Genomic DNA, 13,725 nt, shown 5'->3' with positions numbered 1-13,725 from the left:
GGTTCAGTGCTAGGGCCAATCTTGTTCAGTTTATACATGCAGCCGTTGGGAAGTATAATCCAGAATCACGGCATACACTTTCATTGTTATGCTGATGATACGCAGCTCTATTTGTCTATGAAGCCTGATGAAACAGAACCGTTAGTTAAACTTCAGGCATGTCTTAGGGACATCAAGGACTGGATGTCCAGAAATTTCCTGCTTCTAAATTCAGATAAAACAGAGGTTATCATTCTTGGTCCAGAGCATCTTAGGAAGGGATTAGATGGTGTTGCGATGGCTTCCAGTGCAACTGTGAGAAATCTTGGTGTTATTTTCGATCAGGATTTGTCGTTTAAACCATATGTCAATCAGGTTTGTAAAATAGCCTTTTTCCATCTCCGTAATATTGCAAAGATTAGGAAAATCCTCTTACAGAGTGATGCAGAAAAACTAGTTCATGCGTTTGTATCTTCTAGACTGGATTACTGTAATGTGTTGTTAGCAGGATGTCCAAGTAATTTGCTGAATAGGCTCCAGCTGATCCAAAATGCAGCAGCACGAGTACTGACAGGAATTAGCAGGAGAGACCACGTCTCTCCAGTGTTAGCGTCGCTCCATTGGTTACCCGTAAAATTCAGAATCCAATTTAAAATTGTATTACTTGCGTATAAAGCCCAAAACGGCTTAGCTCCGCATTATTTGCAAGACCTGATAGTGCCTTATGTTCCTGTCAGAGCTCTCCGTTCTCAGAGTGCAGGTTTACTTGTAGTTCCTAGAGTATCTAAATGTAGATTTGGAGGGCGGGCGTTCTGCTATCAGGCGCCACTACTATGGAACCAACTTCCAATCTGGGTTAAGGGGGCTGACACCACCTCCACCTTTAAAACTAAACTTAAAACATTTCTGTTTAGTAAAGCCTATAGTTAGTGTTTAGTAAACCTCTAGCTGGTGTTGGTAAATCTCTAGGTAGTGTAAACTTTAGTGTGTCAGAGTCGCTCCTGTGGTTTCTTGTGCTGGCCCCCCCTTCTCCTCCCTTTTCTCTCTTTTGTCCATGTTGCAGCATCCTTTGCCGGACACCGGAACCTGCAGGTGGTCGTGGGTGGCTTGTAGCTTGCATTACGGAGCACAAGTCTTTCCCCGACCCTGCACCCCAACCTGGGACTTGCTGATTGGGCCGGAGCTTCGGGAGCTGCGTGCTGGCCTGCGGTCCCCACCCCTGGTCATCCCGTTGCTGGCCCCCCCTTCTCCTCCCTTTTCTCTCTTTTGTCCTGCAGGTGGCCGTGGGTGGCTTGTAGCTTGCATTACGGAGCACAAGTCTTTTCCTGACCCTGCACCCGAACCTGGGACTTGCTGATTGGGCCGAAGCTTCGGGAGCTGTGTGCTGGCCTGCGGTCCCCACCCCCGGTCATCCCGTTGCTGCTTCCACCTGCCTGCTGTGCTGTTGCCGTCCCTGACCCACCAGTCTGGCCCTCGGCAGGAGGGTCCCCCCTGATGAGCCTGGTCCTGCTCAAGGTTTCTTCCCTCCTAAAGGGGAGTTTTTCCTTGCCACTGTTTGGCTTAAGGTTTTTCTCCCACTAGGGGAGTTTTTACCTGCCATTGTTTATGTAATAACTGCTCGGGGGTCATGTTCTGGGTATGGGTCTCTGTAAAGCGTCTAGAGACAACTCTGTTGTATTAGACGCTATATAAATAAAATTGAATTGAATTGAATTGAATTGAATCATGGCGCACCTTAAAGAAAAGTCTCTTGGCGCCATGGCCGAAACCGAAGAGGAAGTCGGCCATTTTGAACATTTTGAATTAATCATTTCATTTTGGCGAAATTTATGCCATTCCTTTGACAGTTAATACGGCCCGAATCGTAACGTGCACCCAGGTGTGTTAGACATCAAAATGTGCGTCTCCATCCTGTGACAACACGCATTACTTTTCTCTTTCAAAAGTGTTACCGTGGCAACGCTAGACGCCAAAACGCGTGCCCCCCCTTCATCTGATTGGTCCATATTTGATAGTTCCCCAAAAGTCACCAAATTTTGCATGGAAGCCAGGCCTGGGGATAAATTTGATATTTCATGGTTTGCATGAATGGGCGTGGCCTAACGGCTCAACAGCGTCCCCTAGAATACTTTTCTCTGCCATAACTTTTGAATGGTTTGACATAGAGAGTCGTGGGTGGTGTCATCGGACTCGGTATTGAGTCCTTGACCATCATTGGTGAAAATTAGCCCCGCCCCTTCTTCTGATTGGTTGTCCCTATTTTCTGCTATAACTTTTGAATCATTTGACGTAAAGACCCGTGGGTGGTGTCATCGGACTCAGTATTGAGTCCTTGACCATAATTGGTGAAAATTAGCAGCGCCCCTTCTTCTGATTGGTTGTCCCTTTTTTCTGCTATAACTTTTGAATGGTTTGACATAGGAAGTCGTGGGTGGTGTCATTTCTGATATGCTTATGGGGGACGGTGGCCATGAGTGCGAGGGCCCGTTCATCGCTGCTTGCAGCTTTAAGTTTTATTTTTAGTCATATTCTGCATGCAATTTTTATGATGTATTATTTTTTATTTTATTTTATATTTTGTATCCTCATAACTCTATTGTTAAATGTTATTAGGTGGGGGCTCCTCATAAGCCTACTGGCTCGCACAGTTTCTTTTAACTGCACTTATTTGTGTGATGTTATTTCTATTGTATGTGCTAAATAAAAACTAAACTAAACTAAACTAATTGTAAGAATGAGATGTACCTGCTGGACTCTACCGCCCTTACTTTTTAACAACTTGTGCTTTTTATTATTTTACCTCTTTTCTTATCATTTTATTTGTTATTTACTGTTTAATTGTGTATTGCCGCTTTTAATGTTGATGTAAAGCACTTTGAATGACCTTGTGTTGAATTGTGCTGTACAAATAAACTTGCCTTGCCTTCTTTGGACTGACTAGTTTGCATCCCGGGTCAGAGCGGCCCTGCTGTGCTGCTTTGTATTTCACTTGATAAAATGTAAAAGCTTGAATATGAAACTCCTGGAGGAACCAGCCCACCCGCGCCGAGCAGAGAGTGAGCTGGGTTTCGGTGCAGATGAGGCAGCTGATTCTGCCTCTGCTGCATTTGCATTGCAAATGAGCAGTGAGGAACCTGTTTGAACGCCGACGCCCCCCCCCCCGGGGCAGTTCTCATGGTCGTCAGCGAGACTGCTCCCAACCCCCACCCGGGCAGACGCAGAGCTGCTGAAGAGCTTTCTGAAACCACCCAAACCAGATAATCGTGTTTGGTATCGGCTCTTCTGGTGTCAGGTCTTCATCCCTGCTTTAAACCTTATGGCGTTTTTCCACTAGTACCTACTAGTACCGACTCGCCTTGCCCTTGTTTCTTTTCAACACCCAGATGAGAAGTAAGAGGTTGGAGTGAAGCTGCTGTGATGTATTTGATTGTGTGATCTAAAGGAAGAAGACAACAACACTAAAGATGTAGAACCTGAAGGAGATGATAGATGTGCTGCTGGATCTGTGGCTTATGTTCCATATCAACTTAAAAAATGAGAGAGAGAGAAACTTCAAGCGGCGACGCTTTTTAATTTTTTGTTAGTTTGTCTCTGCACTGCTGAAAAGTCAGCTGGAGCCGTGAGCAGCTATGAAGAGACAGATCTCCTGGTAGATCTGGTCGTTCCTTATCTCCGTCTAGATCCCTTTTTAATTCTCTCCTCAGCACCAGGTTTATGAACATCTCATCAACAAACAGACTTCTGCACTCAAAAGAAAAAATGCAGGCACTCTGGTGGCTTGAAAATAGTTTTAAAACCTTTATTTAGACTGGGTTACATTTAAAAAACACCAACGCGTGTCGGCTTGTGCCTTCCTCAGGGTGTATGGAGACAAGAGACAAAAAACAAACATAATTGTAGGGGGTTGAGTTGAGCTGTGGCTCCTCAGGTCAGTGCAGTTCTCCTCCAGGCCTGAAGGGGGCGCCGGCAGGAGCACCCACATATTCTGCTTCCTGAACAATCAAACAAAATAAATTGACTTTTAATAAGTTACACAGTGTAGCAGTATAACGTAAATCATGAGTGCCAAAATGAAAACCATACAAAGAATAATAAAACTAAATATGTAAAGAAACTTTTGCGCTGTCATTGCTGGTTGAATAAAATGAACAAGAAGGTTCAGAGTCTCTTTCTCTGATTTCCTCCTCCTGACTCAGACGTCTGACTCCAACCCTCCGACCAATCGGTGGCCTGTAGTGTGATGACGTCAGATACAGCCGACTCAGCAGCTTAGAACCTCGGCAGAATAGATACAGAAAAATATCTACCGTACTCGGCACGTTAGACCCCTAGTGGGAAAGAACCAAACTGAGGTGAGTCGAGTCGGGCTGAGTAGGTGCTAGTGGAAAAGCCGCATTTGTCATCTCACTTCTCACTCAACTGATGCCACAAAAGAAAAGAGTTGGTGACAAAGTTGTTTTTCTGTTAGAGAGCTTTACTCAAAAGGTGCGTTTCCATTATAGTCCATGTTCCAGATATCAGCACCACTCAAGGTGACAAAACTTGCTTATAATTTTTGAAAATATCCATGTCTGTAGATGATATTTTGGTACGATAACCTTCCTGAGTTGCAGCTCAGAGTATCAGCTCATGAAGTTCAGAAAATTACATTTTAGATGCTGCTGCATATCCTGGTTTAGACTCATGTACTGTAATGTTTCACTATATTGTCTTTGGTATCATTTTAAGCATTCATTCAAGCTAAGATGTGAATCTTTCTGACCAACATAGAGTTCACTGCAGCTCTTTAAAGGAGCTGTATGTAAGAGCAATAATAAAACGAATCATAAAATGACCCTGATATGTCAACAGACATTTAAAAATCATGTTCATTTCAAATACTTATGTCACTGACAACAGCACTCAAGCCAAGATATTCCCGTTTAAAAAGAGGAGTTGCAGCCCTCAACTGATGTTGATGTTGTCATTTTTTGTTTTGGCCTGAAGCTCCACCCTCCACCTATCTCCCAATCACCAAGTCAGTATTGTTTCTGAAGCTCCACCCTCCACCTATCTCCCAATCACCAAGTCAGTATTGTTTCTGAAGCTCCACCCTCCACCTATCTCCCAATCACCAAGTCAGTATTGTTTCTGAAGCTCCACCCTCCACCTATCTCCCAATCACCAAGTCAGTATTGTTTCTGAAGCTCCACCCTCCACCTATCTCCCAATCACCAAGTCAGTATTGTTTCTGAAGCTCCACCCTCCACCTATCTCCCAATCACCAAGTCAGTATTGTTTCGGCATCTGGGTTGCCAGCTCGGCTCTAATTATCGCAGCCATGGCAGCCTACGTTCCTGCTGCATTCTGCAGCCTACCTGGCAACCTCTGGTCGGGGGGAGGAGGGGGAGAGTACACGCCGCTCAACAATATTTTGAAAGTGACTGCAGTACCAGTTTTGGCCATTTCTTACAGACGGCTCCTTTAAACTATAAACAACACATTTTTACACAATTTTCGCCTAAATGATTCAGGAAATGTATCACATCTTAGCTTGAATGAATGCTGAAAAGGTCCCCTTTAAAATGATACCAAAGACAATATAGTGAAACATTGACAGATTTCCTGAACATGAGTCTAAACCAGGATATGCAGCAGCATCTGAAATGTGACTTTCTGAACTTCATGAGCTGATAACTCTGATCCAGCTGCCACTCAGGAAGGTTATCATACCAGAATATCATCTATAGACGTGGATATTTTCAAAAATCATAAGTAAGTTTTGTCACCTTGAGTGGTACTGACAAGTGAAATGTTGGGCTCTGGCCCCTGGACTAACGGTGGCCCCTGGACTAACGGTGGCCCCTGGACTAACGGTGGCCCCTGGACTAACGGTGGCCCCTGGACTAACGGTGGTCCCTGGACTAACGGTGGCCCCTGGACTAACGGTGGCCCCTGGACTAACGGTGGTCCCTGGACTAACGGTGGCCCCTGGACTGATGGTGGCCCCTGGACTAACGGTGGTCCCTGGACTAACGATGGCCCCTGGACTATTAGCGGGGCTAGTTTTTCTGGGCCATCGACGTGATCCATTACCAGGAAGGGGCCCTGCAAAAGTGGCCTTCGGTTGTGTAAAGTTTTTGGGCTCTGACTGAACCACTTCCTGCTCCACACGTCCCCCCTGAGAGGATGTTCTGGTCTCGGGGGCCCGTGCCCTTTTTCAAACACATGAATATGCTGCGGCGTTCCTGCTCCTGCTCCTGCTGCTACTCCTGCTCCTGCTCCTGCTCCTGCTGCTGCTGCTGCTGCTGCTCCTGCCCCTGCTCCTGCTCCTGCTCCTGTTCCTGCTCCTGCTCCTGCTCCTGCTGCTGCTGCTGCTCCTGCTCCTGCTCCTGCCCCTGCTCCTGCTCCTCCTGCTCCTGCCCCTGCTGCTGCTCCTGCCCCTGCTCCTGCTGCTGCCCCTGCTCCTGCTGCTGCTGCTGCTCCTGCTGCTGCTCCTGCTCCTGCTCCTGCTGCTGCTGCTGCTGCTGCTGCTGCTGCTGCTGCTCCTGCCCCTGTTCCTGCTGTTGCTCCTGCTACTGCTCCTGCTCCTGCCCCTACTCCTGCTGCTGCTCCTGCTGCTGCTCCTGCTCCTGCACCTGCTCCTGCTCCTACTCCTGCTCCTGCCCGTGCTCCTGCTCCTGCTCCTGCTCCTGCCCCTGCTCCTGCTCCAACCCCTGCTCCTGCCCCTTGCTGCGGCTGCTCCTGCTGCTGCTCCTGCTCCTGCCCCTGCTCCTGCTGCTGCACCTGCTCCTGCTCCTGCTCCTGCCCCTGCTCTTGCTGCTGCTGCTCCTGCTGCTGCTCCTGCTCCTGCTCCTGTTGCTGCTGCTGCTGCTCCTGCTCCTGCTCCTGCTCCTGCTCCTGCCCCTGCTCCTGCCCCTGCTCTTGCTGCTGCTGCTCCTGCTGCTGCTCCTGCTCCTGCTGCTGCTGCTCCTGCTCCTGCTCCTGCTCCTGTTCCTGCTCCTCCCCCTGCTCCTGCTCCTGCTGCTGCTCCTGCTCCTGCTCCCGCGTGGCCCCCCGGGTCCTGCAGCCCGACCGCTGTTGAGCGGGTCACGACAGATCAGCACACGTTCCTCATGACAGCAAACTGAACATGTTTGACTGCATTTGAACAATCAAAGGAACCTTCATTTACCAGCCCAAACGCCTCCCTGTGTTGGACGTCACCTGTCCAAACCCCTGCTCTACGTAGCTTTCACTGAAGTTAAAGTCTTTCTCACTTTTCTTCCTCCCGCACTATTTAAAATGATACCACATTTGTGTTATAGACTCAAGGAGATTGCATTCATATATTATTGTAAACTTGACATTTGTTATTTTCAGCCTCATGATGAAATTAAGCCTCATTAGTGAAATATACAGGACTGTCTCAGAAAATTTGAATATTGTGATTTTCTGTAATGGAATTAAAAAAATAAAAATGTCATACATTCTGGATTCATTACAAATCAACTGAAATATTGCAAGCCTTTTATTATTTTAATATTGCTGATCATGGCTTACAGTTTAAAACCGTAAACCATAATCAGAAATATTAAAATAATAAAAAGCTTGCAATATTTCAGTTGATTTGTAATGAATTCAGAATGTATGACATTTTTGCATTACAGAAAATAAAGGACTTTATCACAATATTCTAATTTTCTGAGACAGTCCTGTATGGCTGGAAAAAGCTCAACAGTTGTGACCACAACAAAAAGTAATTTTACATCTCTGGTGCTGCATTAAAATGACACAAAAAATGTCGGAGATTCCAGCTTCTCGGCGGTCGCGCAAGCAAATCTCGTGTTTTCCTCCAGGTAGAGCAGAATTGTGGCTTTAAGTACAAAGGGGACGATTTTTACCAAAGAAATACGTTTCACTTACTGTATTTAAAAATGACGTACTCCACGCTAAATCTCATGCCTACACATGACACGTCTTTGCAGGGTTCATGTTAATATATTCCAACTCAAGTGACCGAAATAGTTTGATTTAAACTGAACTTTGGAGCCATTTCGATCGTGAAAGTGTGGAATACATAATAGTTTCCTGCACAACGCGGTTAAAAAACTATGTTTACATGTTCGAGAGCGTTCACTTCGAGGTCTTTCCTACGTCCCCTGAACGCACCGCTACAACCTATTGTTCACGCCTTTTTCCGCAGGCCCCGCCCACCGCCGTAGGCGAGCGCGCTGATTGGCTGGCTGCGGGCGCCGTGACGTCACCCCTCGCACAGCCCCATTCATCTCGGCACTTTGGGCGTTGGACCCGCATCTTATTAACGTCCAGACGCGCTTTCTGCTGCCGCTGCCGAGCCGAGCTGGGATTTATCACGTCTGTTCGCCGGGAAAACCTTTTACTCTGCAAGCCCCGTCCCGAGTCTGCAGGGAAAGGGATTTACCTGTGATTTATTTTTAATTTTTTAATTTTTCCCTGTGTGTGTGAGTGTGTGTGCAGAAACAAAGAGCCGCGGAGCGCCTCGCATTCACACACAAAGAGGCTTGTGGATCTTTTGTTTGCCTCCTTTTTCTTTTCTTTTTTTTTTCGGGGTTCTTTTGTTGGAGTGAAACCATCATGGGAGCGCAGTTGTCTAAGACCGCCGGGAAGGCGGAGACGGCGGTGGAGAAGCCTGGGGAGGCTGCGGCTTCCCCGGCCAAGAGCAACGGCCAGGTAACGCTCTTTACACTCACCCTCCATCCTCCATCCCTCCATCCTCCAGGGAGGACCCGGTGTCGTCCCAAAAAGTGATTGCCTGCCAGAATCTGATTTCTCCCCTGAAAATGGGTCTTTTTACCTGCCAAAAAATGATTTAAAAGGCCAAATACAGTTAATGAAAGGTTGTTTCTACCTAAATATGATTTGATCTCATTCTTGAGCTTCATAATGTAAACACTAGAGCTCACAGGATTGCTTTTAACTCTTTTAAAGGACCATTAAAACACAAAATAGGCATTTTCACCTGCCAAAAATTGATTGAAGGCCAAATGCAGCTACTGAAAAGTTGTTTCTGCCTAAATATGACTTGATCTCATTCTTGAGCTGCATAATCTGAAAATCTGACGTTTTAGCGCTATCGTTTTAGCTGCTGTGCGCGCTCCCGCGGGCAGGAATCAGAAGAAATCAGATTCTGGCAGGCAATCACTTTCCGGCACAACCCCCCCGGAAAGGGGGGGGGGGGGGGGGGGTTAGGGCCAGGGAAGAAATTAAAATAAATAAAATAAAAATAAAAATATTTTAGAGGAGGAAGATTTTTTTTTTCCATTATGCACTTCGAGAAAAAAGTCGAAATGTCGAGAATAATGTTGAAATACTATTTCAAGAATAACGTCGAAATTAAAAATCTAATCTGATTGTAATTTTTCTCCTGCCTGGCCCTAATTCCCTGATTCCCTAATTCCCTGATTCCCCTCTCTTCCCGAGCAACTGTTGATTCTGCTAGAGAGTGGACGCACCTGTCTGTCCGCGGCGCGGAGGGATCTGCTGCTGCCGAAGCGCGTTCCACACGACCCGCGTCCCCCTCCGCCGATAACTAGTCCCACTTGTTTTGGGAAATACTGTATAGTGGAAGCGCGCTCCTGAAGTCCAGTTTTAATTAGTTGATTTATTCTGAAATTCTGAGTGTGTAAAATGGAATATTTTTAGTTGTCTGGTTCTGGCTGGTTTCAACAATTTAAAGGGTTGAATTCCATTCCATCTCAGATCATTTTTGTTTAGATTTAGTTATGTTTTAATTGTAAGGATTGTATTTGGTTGTTTTTTATGTGTGCAATGTTGGATCCCGGGAAGAATAGTCTTCACTAAAAGGAGGACTAATGGGGATCCGTAATGAATAAATAAATAAATAAATGAATAGACAGTGAGGCTGCTGGAGGGGACCGCGGAGAGGAGGATGCTTTATGGCACAGTTAAAAAAATAAATCCGGGAGGGGGCAAGGGTCCTGAAACTTCTTTGTTATATGTGTGTGTGTGTGTGTGTGTGTGTGTGTGTGTGTGTGTGTGTGTACATAGTATATGCAGGCACAAAGTTCTTCTTGCGTGGGCTGTTTGGTGATTAGAGTTTAACTCCGGGAGGAAGATCTGCACACGAGGGTGCATTCTGCTCTGTTTGGTCCGGTGTAAGGCGTGCTATCATTTCCATGTACCAGTGGCGCCACCAGGGGGTGGCCAGGGGTAGCCATGCCCCCGCCCCTACAAATGTGCTGGCCACCCCACTGGCCTCAATAAAAAAAAAAAAAACTCCACTTGCTGGTCACACAGATTCTACGGTCAGTTCTGCGTTTCATCCCAAATCATTTGGGCCAAACGCACAGCCAGCCAGAGTCCTGATCTGCCTTCACTCACAGTAGTACTATTAGTCCATGCACATTAGACCATTAGTAACATTACATGTAACACAATAAACCTAAGTACAGCAGTAGGCGTTTCTTTAAGTATTTCTGAGCCTGTATACTACAACAGTATAATAAACTCCTGTAATGATGGCTTTTAGTTTTGGTTCCACCCCAAAAATTTAAGTGGCCCCATCTGGCCCCCCCTAGGAAACATGTCTGGAGGCCCTGCCATGTACAGCCCTGCCATGTACGGCCCTGCCATGTACAGCCCTGCCATGTACAGCCCTGCCATGTACAGCCCTGCCATGTACAGCCCTGCCATGTACGGCCCTGCCATGTACAGCCCTGCCATGTACAGCCCTGCCATGTACAGCCCTGCCATGTACAGCCCTGCCATGTACAGCCCTGCCATGTACGGCCCTGCCATGTACAGCCCTGCCATGTACGGCCCTGCCATGTACAGCCCTGCCATGTACAGCCCTGCCATGTACATGGGTCGTACATGGCCATGTACAGCCCTGCCATGTACGGCCCTGCCATGTACGGCCCTGCCATGTACAGCCCTGCCATGTACAGCCCTGCCATGTACAGCCCTGCCATGTACAGCCCTGCCATGTACGGCCCTGCCATGTACAGCCCTGCCATGTACGGCCCTGCCATGTACAGCCCTGCCATGTACGGCCCTGCCATGTACGGCCCTGCCATGTACGACCCCGCCATGTACGGCCCCGCCATGTACGACCCCGCCATGTTTGCTCGGAGAAGCTGAAAGTGAGGCCGTCCTGGGGGGACATGGAGGGGGGCTGTCCTGGGGGGACATGGAGGGGGGCTGTCCTGGGGGGACATGGAGGGGGGCTGTCCTGGGGGGACATGGAGGGGGGGCTGTCCTGGGGGGACATGGAGGGGGGGCTGTCCTGGGGGGACATGGAGGGTGGGGGCCACTTGTTGGTCTCTGCTGCCCCCTGGTGGTCTTTTTTTTATTTATTTATTTTTTAGATTTTATTTATTTGCACAGTTAAACATTACACAAATAAGTAACAACTTTACAAATTAAAGTGCAGGAAGAGGCGAAAACTCAAAGAGCTTATCAGGTGCCTCCACCTATAGTTAACATAAAATGTAATATCATACTTATAAAAACAAAATATACAAATGAGTAGTTAAAAATCTATAAATGATAGAAATAATTAAAATTACAAAGAATTTACACAAAGGAAAAATGATCAGATATATGAAAAACGATAAAGAGTACAATTTAATAATTAAGAAACAAACAAAAAATAAATAACAATAATAAATAACAAACCAAATGAACACAAACTTCAAGGAGATTACACAAGACGATAAAATGTGTCAGCACATCCATTACTGATGCCAGAGCAGTTCCATTCACAAAACAAAAAGTAAGTGGTGTTTCAGACATCCTTTAAAACCTTGTACAGAAGCATGTTTTTGCTAAATGGGAATATTATTCCATAGGTTGACCCCCCTGTACCGTATTGCATATTTACCCCTGGTTGTAACACATTTTGGATGCAGATCTAACGCTGGACGGGTTGCATCAGTCTGGACCTGAGAGTTTGTAGTGAAATAGTCTTTGAGATGAGCAGGAATGCTTTCCTCCTTTAACGTATAAATAAAAACATGTGTCTGTCACACTGCCCGCTGAGTTCAAAGGAAAAATAAATGAACATGAGCACTGATGGTCTGTGTTTTGTTTTTTTTCAAGGAAAACGGGCACGTCAAAGCGAACGGGGACGCCTCTCCTGCGGCCGAGAACGGAAAAGAGGAGGTGCAGGTCAACGGCAACGCCGCAGCCGAGGAGGCCCCCAAGGAGGAGGCCCCCAAGGAGGAGGCGGAGAAGGCCGAGGCCGCCCCGGCTGAGAAGGATGCCGGCGCCGCCGGCGAGGAAAACGTAGAGAACGCTGCTTCTCCAGCCCCTGCGGAGGGCGAGGGCAACGGCGCAGCCAAGGCCGAGGAGGAGGGCGCGACGCCGTCCGCCAGCAACGAGACCCCCAAGAAGAAGAAGAAGAAGTTCTCCTTCAAGAAGTCGTTCAAGCTCAGCGGCTTTTCCTTCAAGAAGACCAAAAAGGAGACGGGCGACGGGGCAGAGAGCGAGGAAGCGGCGGCCCCGGCTGCGGAGGCAGAGGCCCCCACAGAGGAGGCCCAGCCCGCCGAGGGCGCGGAGGAGCCCGCTGCCGCCGCCAGCGAGGAGCCCAAGCCTGCAGAGGAGGAAGCGGCGCCGCCTGCCGCTGAGCCAGCCAAGGAGGAGGTGGAGGCCAAGCCAGAGGAGGCAGCGCCGGCGGAGGAGAAGCCTGCCGAGGAGGCTGCCGCTCCCGCCGCCGCAGAGGAGCCGGCGGAGCCAGCGGGGCCCGTCGCCGCAGAGGAACCCAAAGCCGAGGAGCCCAAAGCAGAGGAGCCCAAAGCAGAGGAGCCCAAAGCCCAGGAGCCCAAAGCCCAGGAGCCCAAAGCCCAGGAGCCCTCACAGGAAGCAGGATCAGGTGAAACCTCCGCCGCCGCCGCCGCGTCCGAGGAGTGAGGCCCCCCCACCCAGGAGGGAAGTTACACCAGATAATCAAAGAACATTTCCCTGTTTCTACGGTAGCGGTTTGGAGAACTTTCTGCAAACGGAGATATTTTAAAGCTTTTTTTTGTTTTTTTTTGCCCCCTCCCCCTTCTTTATACAAAACCCATCTCAGTCCAGTGATACTAGCATTCCAACGGGCGGGACGCGGGTGGCTTCGAAATGTAAAACCGCTCTAATACATTCACACCCTGCCATATATTTTTACATCAGTATTATTATTTTTTATTTTATTTTTTTTTTTCCTCTTATTTTTCTACAAGACGTAGTACGGACGGCCCGTGGAGCGGAGGAGGAGGAGGGGGGGCGGGCTGGGGAGCATGGGAAACACGCCACTGACTATTCCCAAGAGGTTTCCAACACTACGGGGTCTTTAGGATCATCTCTTAGGAGCCTTCACCTCTCATTAGCTGCTCCAGTCATCGCTAGGAATACAGATTGTATAAGTTTTATTGTTTATTGTCGCTTTCATGACCTTAATAAAAAAATGTAAGTATGTATAGGCGGGGCGTTTTTAACTGTGATTATTGTACAAAAGGAAAATCTTGATCTCAAGAAGCACATAAAGGTTGCAGCTGTTTTTTTTTTGTTTTTTTTTCACCCGCTCATTTTTGTAAATGACCGAAACACAAAAATACAAAAACAACAATGACACAGGTGAGCCAGAGACCTGCACAAGTCCTGAACTGAAACCAAGCTGTGATAAATGGAATGGTTACCTGTCTCTATACTGTGGTATGTTTTGATTTCTTTCCTCTTTTCACTCCAGCTGCCAGTTCTCTTTCTAGTGGTCTTTTGACCATTTTAACAAAAATCTATCCGATGTTTGTG

General features: G+C 47.6%; 1 protein-coding gene across 1 annotated transcript; it reads left to right on the top strand.

The window, feature by feature from the left end:
• Window positions 1-8,252: 8,252 nt before the first annotated feature.
• On the top strand, window positions 8,253-13,195 carry marcksa (myristoylated alanine-rich protein kinase C substrate a). The gene is made up of 2 exons (XM_061747069.1): window positions 8,253-8,649; window positions 12,040-13,195. Exons 1-2 carry the CDS (start codon window positions 8,554-8,556, stop codon window positions 12,847-12,849), a joined length of 906 nt encoding a protein of 301 aa, XP_061603053.1. The 5' UTR covers window positions 8,253-8,553; the 3' UTR covers window positions 12,850-13,195.
• The last annotated feature ends 530 nt before the right edge of the window (window positions 13,196-13,725 follow it).

This window comes from Cololabis saira, chromosome 18 (genome assembly GCF_033807715.1).
Source record: "Cololabis saira isolate AMF1-May2022 chromosome 18, fColSai1.1, whole genome shotgun sequence".
Lineage (NCBI taxonomy): Eukaryota > Metazoa > Chordata > Actinopteri > Beloniformes > Belonidae > Cololabis > Cololabis saira.
Note: the sequence above shows the minus strand (reverse complement) of the source record. Positions and strands in the feature narration are given on the sequence as shown.